Raw genomic sequence first — 10,540 nt, 5'->3', positions numbered from 1 at the left:
TTAGTTTATAAATAGATATTTAAATTAACCATTATACTTACTAATTAATTTTTATCCCTAAAATTAATCATTAATAAAATATCTTTTTGTAGTGCAATAAATGATACGAAAAAACAAAGAACAAAAGATAATTCAAAGAAAAAAAAATGACAAATAAACAAAATGAAAAAGATAAACAGAAAACTTTACCACTTAAAAGAATTACTTTAAATAAAAACCTAAGTTAATAATATAAAACTCTTAACACATTGCACAATCTCACAAATTTGAGTTTATGCATCTTTCCACTTCATTCTTCCTTCCTATATTATTTTAGAGATTTTTGGAAACTTGTAAAATATTTCTCATTAGACTATTACAAAAGTTCTTATATTTGATATCTCCTCATTTGAGCTCCTTCTCCTACTCTCTCTCTTCTTCTTTTTTATTAATTTCCTTTTTCTTTTGTTCTTCATTTTCTTTCTTCAAATATTTTATAAGTTTTAACATATCTTTGATATTTTCATCACAAACTATATAAAAATTTTATCTTTTTTTCCTACATTTTGTTTTAACTTCAACAAAAAAATTATCATAAAATATATTTTGTATAGACGGATCTTAAGTATTTTGTTTAAAAATAATTATTTTATTTTTGAAGTAATTTAAAACTATATAAAAATACATTTTGTATCTAACTACCATGAAAAAAAAATATTAAATCTATTCATACTATTATCTATTTAGCACATCCAAATTTCACTATTTATAAGAAATACTTAATAACACTTGATTTTATGCCACAAAGATGAACAATAAATAGGTGATTTGAAACTACTAAATAATGTATCCTATATACAAAACTAATTATAGATAAGTTGGGATCAGATTTAAGAAAAACAATTGGAACCAGCTGCATTGTTTCAATATTTTCATTGATTTTGCATTACCCAGTCTGTCTAACCATAAAGAACAATTCAAATAAACTGAATGTGTTACTTTACGAATTTGTAGAACTTTGTTTTGAGATTAAATTAATCAGTTTGAATTCAACTAAAATAAAATAAAAATCTATAATAAATTTAAAAGGTTGAATAAATGCATGAGAAGCATTTCTCTTATTATAAGTTGGTTAATTCAACGCAGAGGACAACTCTCTAACCCTAAAAAGTCAAAATGTGTTTTTGTTCGGAAAAGTCTAAACAACATGGCACACAAATAATTGTTGAAAGAATCATACTATGGAATAAATTTTTCCATGACTTTGATACAAAATTATAGACTTTGTTTTTTTTTTTTCAAAACTTTCCCATCATTTTCACACTACCCGGAACCAAATGCAGCGGATGAATTTACAATGGACACTAATATTTTGACACCATTCTTTTTTTACTACCATTTGACACTATTCCTCACTACTATTTACTTTCTCTTTCTTCTAAAAATATAAAAGTTAAATTTTGTTAATACTATTTTACTCTTATACAAATTGTCAAATGATCGTTAAATGGTATCAAACAACATTTTTCCGTCTACATCTACGATTTGTCATTATAAAATATGTTGAATGGTGTCACTTTCAAAAGTGTAAGTAGTGAGATATGAATAAGCTCCTAGAATGTGATTTTAGACTTAAGTTTTTGTGAGGGGGGATGCATATCTACCAAATCAAAACGAAAACGAAGTCTCTTATTTTTCTCTTTTCCAGAACCAAACTTACACATGGCCACTTTACATGCCTTCATTCAAAACCTTGAATTCCAATCTCACATCCTTTTCAATACAAATATAGAAAAACACTTTTGTTTAGGACTTCCTCAAATCTTAGCCAAAACATGCTTCTTCTTTTTTTTTTTTAATGCAATCCACTTTTTTGTATTTACTAAAACAAGTAAAACACCGTCTCATCATATATAAAAACAAATCGTGTTTTCAACCTTTAAAAATTTTGCTTTTCTTTTTACTTTCAAATTTTAAAGTAGAGATCGTACTATTATTTTTAAGAATTCATGCTTTTACGATTATTTTTTAAATTGTAAAGAAGTTATACTTTTAAACATGTGTTTTTCTTTCTAATAAAAAATTAAGAAGTCGTTGATATATCTTAAATGCGGAAAAGTTCAGTTCAAATGAAATCATCATTGTTTGCCACTTGTCTCATTCTTAGTGAAGTGCAGCATTCACCCATGCAATCCACTTACACTTACACTTTATTTGAAGTGCAATCAGAGAAATCTCCATAAATTTTAACTTTTCAGATTATGAATTATAAAACTTTTTTTTTTTCAAAAGTTATAATTACATTGCATTAAAGTACAAAAAAGAATTCTTAAAAGTAATATAGCATAATGAGGTCCAAAACTAAGATTCTTATAAATTTTACACACTAAAGATAACCCAAAGAATATTAGCTTTTCAAATTATAAAATTATAATTGAAACACAATCTTTTTTAAATTAAAGAAACTTATTCCAAAGCACGATTTCCTTAAAAGTTAATTTTATGAAACAAGTATACCTTAAAATAGGACTTTTTTATAAATAAAACTAGAAGTTTTATTTATAACAAAATCGTATTTTTAAGTACTTATTGAATTTAGTAATTTTGAAAATATCTATTTTGGTAAACGAATAAGACAAGTATACTACTTTTCTTCTAAAGAATACAAAAGCGATGACTTTAAGTTCTGCATCTCTAATAATAAGAGCACAAGTGTCTCACCTGTGTTCTTTGGTATAGTTAAGTTAACCTAAACCCTAAAGATGTTGGAAGAAAAAAAGAGAGTTGTATGTCATATCCACGACACCTATGCATGTATACACTTTTTTTTAGTTTATCCAAAATTAGTAGTGACGAAATAGATGATTTATCTTATTTGAACTTATTGTTTCATTATTGGGACATAAAAATTACAATACCATAGACTAATTCAATTTATTCAGAATACGTCGAGGTTTCTGGTGTATCACAACAAAAAGAAGATTATTAAATTAGATTATAAGTTTAATTTTATTAATTTTTATACTTTATTATTTTTAGTTATATATATATATATATATATTAATAATTTTACTTAAATAAATTGAAAAGATTTTTATTGGTCACATATCACATTACTTCATAACAATCAAAATTTTAATTTAATTTATAATTAAGGAGAATTCTTCAATATGTTTTGGAAGACAAATATAATCCCTAATGTCAAACATTTTATTTAGAGGATAGGTCTAAATAGTGTTGTAACTAAAGATAAATTTCAATGCAGAAATATACTGATATCTTGTAAGAAGTGTATGATGTGTAAAGACTACAAATAATCAGTTCAACACTTATGTTTTTTAATGTAAGATAGCGAAACTTAGCTTGTGATGTGTGCTATAACTAGATAAGAATAATTACAGTCTCACACAACAAAGTCATGCAATATTTTAATCATTTTAACATGTCAAAATTGAATAGAAAAGGAAATCTGATTTAGATGGTTACATAACTAGAATTAATGAGAAGTATATGAAATTATAGAATTAATATTTTGTTTAAAAATGTAAAGGTTGATGGGTGAAAATATTTGGAAGTGCTCAATCCAAAGCATTGAATTAAAAACAAAATCCCGAAAAGTATTTTTTCATACTTTGATTATTGTTTATGTCCAAAAACCTATATTACAAGTATTCAAAAATAGTTTTAAATCATAGATTTAGCTATGGTGTGAAGAAAAATGTTCGTTACTCTCTCTTGAAATGACATGTGAAGAAATTGATCTCAAAAATTACGATGACAATCACATAATATGATTAAATGAGCAATACAAGAAAAGACCACCTCTACAAGTTAACCTTTTAGTATGACAAGTGTATATAGTATTAAAGAGTTTAAGTATCTACATATATTTTTATTTATTCAATCTTTATTATTAATAAAGAAAAACCTTCAAAGTGCGAATAATATTATATAGTTAAAAAAGAGGTCATATGTGGTTAGATTTTGTGACAGAAATTAGTTGAATAAAACCATTATTATGAGCAATAACATGCAAGGAGACAAAGACCAATATTTCATTTATCATTCTTGGAATGAGATTATGTGTGCATGCACAGTGCTAGCGAATACGGACTGTTTCAAAGATTTAACTTATTTTATTTGAAAATAAAGTGAATACAAAATATATTTTCGTACGTCAATGAATTCAAGTTTCTATCTTTTTTTAATGAAATAAATTAGAACTAAAATCAAATGTGTGCGTTATAAGGTTGAAACTCACAATTAGCAATGTCGCAGCTGTAGAATTTAGGTGTTGAAAACTCAATCAAATAATTTTCTAAAGTTATTTACATGGGACACGTATATTCACGTGTGTTTACTTTTCTTTTTTATTGTAACCAATTATTTCAATTTAAAAAAATTAAAAAAGTTGTTTTATTTAAAAAATAAATAAAGTCAACATAATTATTTGAAAAATAAAAATAATAAACATTTATGTACAAACAAATCCTTTACTAATACTAGTAAAAACAGATACACTAACTATAAACATGTTTCTTTTAAATAATAAAATTATTATTATTACCGTGTGTATTGTTATAATGATAAAATTAAATATGAATAATTTTTATAACTTTTGTAAATAAATTTTATTTATTATGTAAATAATAGGTTAAATTTAAAGAACAGTTACTTTTAAATTAGAATTAATAAAATAATTATTTTAATTTTAAATTTTTTACTTAAGAGATGAAATTAGAATATGAACACGGAAAATGATAATGTCTTCTTTTATATAGATATAGATTATATATAAATTATAGGTTACATGTATTTTGTATAGCATATCATGTATCTATATTAAATTTATATATAAACCTAAAATATTTGTCGATTTATTTTCTTTCTTTCACTAATCTATTATAGTATTAATTTGTAAGTACAGCGTTTGAATTTTTATTTTAACTTATGATATTATTAAAATTTATATCCGAATTGAAGCTTTGGTAACCTCAAAATTTGTGACAGAAAACATTTTCCAGCAGTTGGCACTAATTCATTGACTTATAATAGAAAAATAGATTAAAAATTGAAACTATAACAGTATCTATGCACGTACATATTTGGTTTTATTTATATAGCATTTAATTTTTCTCTGTGTAATTTCCTGTTAGTAAAAGAATATAAAAATTAAATTTGAAAGGTAATAATCAAAGCCTTTATCAAATAATTGAAATCAAAAAATAGAAGAAAAAAAATTAGTTAGTTGAATAATAGATCCTTTTCATTTATGTCCTCAAAGATACTTTATTTATGGCATATGGTAATTCTTTTGAAGTTGTACGAATCTAAAGCGTGGTGATATTCTAATTAGCTCCCCACTAATGATTATTTTACGTAATAAATTAATTGAAGACTATAAGGAAAGCTAATCAAACAGTATCATTTTAATTAATCAATCATTCATCCATAATAAGAACTAAAATTTCAATGAGCAAAACTAACATAAAGGATTTTTTCAAAAAAAATTAATCGCAGTCTTTATGAAAACATAAATACTAAATAATAAGAAACCTTAAATATGATTTAATTTATGTAAAATTTATGGATTCTGATTATGGTCTTTATAAACTATTTTTCTTTTTCAATATGATAAAATATGAATTTTTTTATTTTTCAATTATTGTAAAATATGTTAATTTTGACTTTATTCACTTTAAATTATTTTATTTTATCTTCATCATATTAAAATTTCAAATCATCGTTTTTAATTTTAAATATTCATTTGAAACATGCAAAATTTTATTTCATCCTGCTATTATTTAAAATCGTCACTTTTAATCTTTAGCATTTCAAATATATAAATAATATTTATTTTATATATATATATATATATATATAAGTAACGCATCTTAATATTATATTACACCACTTGTAATAATCATTTAATATTGTTGAATTGATAAATAAGTATTAGCGTTTTAGAACGATATGGAACAAATTGATAAGTTTTAGATATAAATTTAGCATAAATAACTTTTTTTACAAAAATTAAAAGGAAAAGTTATTTATTTAAGATGATTACAATACAATAAAGATATTAAACATAAAAAGAAATAGTATAATAGTCCAGCCACGCCAGCAATACGTGGATGTGTAGCAACACGTGTACCACAAAGAAATATGCTAAAAGCGGTAGGTAAGTCAAAACAATCCTATTTGTGTCCATTTTCAATCATCTCTTCTAAAGGAAATTTTATATAAAATATAATATAACAACATAAAAACGTTAATCTCATTCAATTTTTAAACTACTCAAAACGAGAATAATAATTATTATTTATAGGAAAACTTGATTTGGGCCTTGTTAACCTAAAATACAAAATGTATCTTTTGGAATTACTAATAGCAAGCAAGACGGGGCTAATAGAATCTGTAGGTTTGAAAATAACTTTTAATTTTTGGATTATATAATTTTGAAGTTGTTTTTTGACATCTAAATTAGACAATTCAAGAAGTTTTCGAATTGTAGAATCCAAAAATCATTTTTAACTTTCAGGTATAAATTCATATCTTTTGGACACAACCCAATCTCCCTATAGCGCTTTTAAATGCAAAATCTAGCTGAGGTAACTTAAAAGGCCCAATATGATATTCCACATTTCCTTCGAAAAAATTCATTACGAAAGGTATTATATATATTCCAGAAATTTGTTTCAAAAAAACTTAATCTAAAATATGTTTCACGTATTCTACAAATTTTATTTCGAAAATCTCAGTTTTGAAAATTCCATTCCGAATGTTTTGTTCCGGAAAATTTCGTTCCCAAAACGTTATTCCGAAAACTTTGAAAATCCATTTCGGAAAGCCGGAATTAATAATCGGACGTAACTTTAAAAATAATAAAGTGGTCATTTTCTATAATTGGAGGCGTCCAGAAAGGAAATGATGGGGTGAAGGAAGAAATTGTCATGAAAAAATATAAATGACCCAACAAAAGCCCAAATTACATAGACATTTCTTAGAAAGTCACTTCCTTTTGTCTTTGAGCCTGGACTCTCCGCTACATAAATTCAAATTTTTTTCTTACTTCTAATCCATTTAATTAAATACATTAGGTTAGGGCATAAAAATTAATCAAATAAGAAGTATGTTATTATTTAATATTTATTATTATATTGATAGCATTTTTTTTATAATTTTGAGATTTGACTATGTATATCAATTCTTTCACACAATTATTTAACTACAAATCATTATTCAAATATATCTGATCAAATTTTTTATGAATTAAGTAACTGTAAAATTATGCCTGTCTAATTCCCAAACACAAAGGACTTCACTAAAATTCTGAATCTGATCAACCGTTCAAAAGCTTGATTGCACAAACTTTTTTAAAATATTTTTAGAAGAAAAAAATAGAATGATGTTTATGATTAAATTAAAAAATAACCGTTAAAAACCTGATATGTGAGAATTATGTTTATATATAAAATTTAAAGAGAAAAACGTTTTTTTTTTTTCCTGTTTCCTCTAGTTCTTCTCGTTCAAGTTATTGATTGGGTTCAATCACACTACCCTATTGCCTTTTCTAACTTCGTTAAACATAACCTAAGAAATTTTGTTTTCAGAAAGAAAAATGCTACTATTTATTTTATGTTCAATAACAATTATTAACAGAATCTCAAGTCATTTTATCCATTGTCATTAACTTTAATTAATTTAATGAAAAAAATCAAATATATTAGTTAAGATAATAGGGTTACTTTTAAAGGTATAATTAAACGAAGTAATATATTTTAAAATTTTATAAATAAGACAATAACATACACACATATATTAATATATATATATATATATATATATATATATATTATGGAAAATAATTTTCTATTTTACTTTTCATAAATAATATTTTTTAATAATATTTTAATTTAAATAAAATAGTTACGTATAATTTTTATTTACTAAATATATATTAATTTTTTATACGTAAAGAGTGATTACTGATAAATTATGTCTCACAATATAAACAATTATTTAACAATCATTTAAAAGCATGTGAGAGCTAAAAAGAAAAAGCAATAATTATTATTTTATATTTTGTATAGTGTTAATATTTTGTAATTAGTAATTTCAAAATATAAAACATATATTTTATTATTTTTATCTTTAGAGACAAAAGAAGTAATATATAGTAATTATTTTTATATTATGTATATTATTAATATGTTGTAATCAGTAATTTTGAAATATAAAATTTGTAAATTAAAGATGGCATGCTAAATAAGTATTAAAGAGGCAGAGCTATTTTGTAACCGGAACTCAATTTAAAATATATTAAGTATTAAAGATGCCATGCTAAATAAAAGATAAGATAAATAAACATTTGTACGATTTAGTTTAAAATTTATTTATTAAGATTGAATCAGAACTATTTAATTAAATTTGAATTTTGTAAAGTTAAGTCAGTTAAAAGTCTATTTATTTATTTATATAGAATCATCTGAAAAATTATAACAAAATTTACTTTCGTTAAATTTATTGTGTTATTTATTATTATGAAATTTTTATGTCGATTTTAAAAAATTAAATTAAATTTGAAATCCAGTTCTTAAAATAAATGTAAGGAAAATAAAAAATATTATGAAAACTGAAAAAGTCTTAAGTTGAATGATAGAAGTAGAGTGTGGAGGCGGGATCCAAGGTGTTCCTATTCAGGGGAGGTGTCTCTGTTTTGGCGTAAGTAAGTTGAAGAACAAAAATGATTCCTTTGTATTGGATAAGCCCTTAGTGGACCTTCTTTTACATAATTAACATCCATTAATCAATAACAAATCAAAGAATCAGATTCCTTTGGAATCCTCTCCTCAATTTTGCTTTTACATTTTGACTTTTCCATTCTCCTCTAGTGGACTTCATAATTTCTCCTTTTTTTTTTCACCCCATTGGTTTATGCACTTTCGTACTCTGATTTGGTTGGGTAGATTTTAATGTTGAGAAAACGGAACCATTGACAGAGCACACTGTGAATAGCACCAACATGGCTGAACCAGCATAAGTCCCTCCTTTGACCACGTAGCACTCACCATTCAACCACCCTACTCTATATTCTTGCCTTCTGTTCATGCTTGTGGCTGCAATCAATAAAATAGCTGCAAATCCAAAGCTTACCCTACCAAACATCACCATTTTCACCTCTCAATTTAAACTTCAATCCCAATAAATATTTGCATCAACTTTATATTATTCATGAATCTTTAACAACTTAACAAAAAGATTGGATAACCTACCAAGATATGAAAACCAGAACCTTTGCAAAAGCAGGCATCTTGTACTGGGATTCTCGTTTTCTTCTCCAGCAACAATATTCCAATAATATAGAATTCGCAATGATCTGGGCGAGAAAGAAACTAACCAAAGCTGCAATTCCCAATCCAAAGGCCTTGCTTGATGGCAAAGAACATAGCTTCCCAATCCACCTGAGATCCTTTTCCTGCAAAAACAAACTACCTTTTTGAATTGCAGGACTAGAAATTGAAGCAGTGAGTAGAGTGGTAAGCATGTGCACCTTATTCCTCTTTATCTCTGCTGCTACACAAAAGATAAAGGAAAATAAGCCAAGGGAGAGGGAAACGGTGATGAAGAAGATCGGTGTGAATTTGAATCTAGGGGGGTTTTCCATGGTGAGGTGAGGGGGTTGTTTATATGAAGAGAATACACAGTGATTAATGAATAAGTTTTGGAAGGTTCTGAAGGAACAGAAAGATGAGATACTTTTCCTTGAGTTGCTTGCTTAGTGATGTTTGAGAGTTTTTAACAAGTGTAGGATTGGTTTGAAGGGACAGAGGAAGTTGGTTTAGTGGTTAAGGAATCAAAGTTTGTCCCTTTGAATTAAAATGTGAATGGTTCATGGTTGCTGTGGTTTTGGTCAACTTTGGATAACCATGAAGATGACAGAGGATTTGAGTTTCCGTTCCTGTTGCTCTTCTTCCACTCTCTTTCCTTTTCGGTGCGTTCACAATAGTGGATCACTGAAACCATGCATGGGGCGCACTTTACACTACACTTATCGATTAATTCATTTTCTATTTTATCAAAATGGAGAGTTATAATACTAATTAGCAACATTGTAATTAATATGATTTTATTCATTTGAATATTTAAATTAATTTTGCGTTTATTTAAATTCATGTAACAGATGTACTCTCACACTCAATTAAACCTTATACAATTTCTGACACACGTTTCGTTTTTATTTAATTATTGTTTGAGAAGTAGTTATATTATACTTTAATTTTAATTGGAAAATGATATTTAAACTCATTTTTTTGACCTGTTTTTAATCCAGTGTAATCATCGTTAGATCATTTATTTTAATTCTTTTTAGTAATGTGATGTGATGATCTAATGGTGATTGAAGTGATGAGTTAAAAGTGAGTAAAAAAAGTGGGTTAAAGTATCATTGTCCATTTTAATCATTACTTTAGTGCTATTGAAAACATATATTTTAATTATTTTTCAATATTTATCTAACTTTGAGTTTTAATTTTGTTTAAAATCATATAATGTTAATCTT

General features: G+C 25.2%; 1 protein-coding gene across 2 annotated transcripts; it reads right to left on the bottom strand.

Moving 5' to 3' along the window:
- Nucleotides 1-8,712: 8,712 nt before the first annotated feature.
- Nucleotides 8,713-10,001, bottom strand: LOC114176621. 2 transcript variants are annotated; one of them, XM_028061717.1, is made up of 3 exons: nucleotides 9,533-9,995; nucleotides 9,255-9,457; nucleotides 8,713-9,136 (listed from the first exon to the last, which is right to left on the bottom strand). In XM_028061717.1, exons 1-3 carry the CDS (start codon nucleotides 9,644-9,646, stop codon nucleotides 8,902-8,904), a joined length of 552 nt encoding a protein of 183 aa, XP_027917518.1. In that variant the 5' UTR covers nucleotides 9,647-9,995; the 3' UTR covers nucleotides 8,713-8,901. The 2 variants fall into 2 exon arrangements, with proteins under 2 accessions (XP_027917518.1, XP_027917516.1); XM_028061715.1 differs by having other exon boundaries at nucleotides 9,255-10,001.
- Nucleotides 10,002-10,540: the final 539 nt, after the last annotated feature.

This window comes from Vigna unguiculata, chromosome 3 (assembly GCF_004118075.2).
Source record: "Vigna unguiculata cultivar IT97K-499-35 chromosome 3, ASM411807v1, whole genome shotgun sequence".
Taxonomy (NCBI): domain Eukaryota; kingdom Viridiplantae; phylum Streptophyta; class Magnoliopsida; order Fabales; family Fabaceae; genus Vigna; species Vigna unguiculata.
The sequence above is the reverse complement of the archived record's forward strand: the minus strand, read 5'-3'. Positions and strand labels throughout refer to the sequence as shown.

Coding starts and splice junctions, on each gene's coding strand:
- LOC114176621 (XM_028061715.1), bottom strand. CDS start 9,646: ATGGAAAACCCCCCTAGATTCAAATTCACACCGATCTTCTTCATCACC. Junction 9,137..9,254: donor GTTCTGGTTTTCATATCTTG/GTAGGTTATCCA, acceptor GATGTTTGGTAG/GGTAAGCTTTGGATTTGCAG.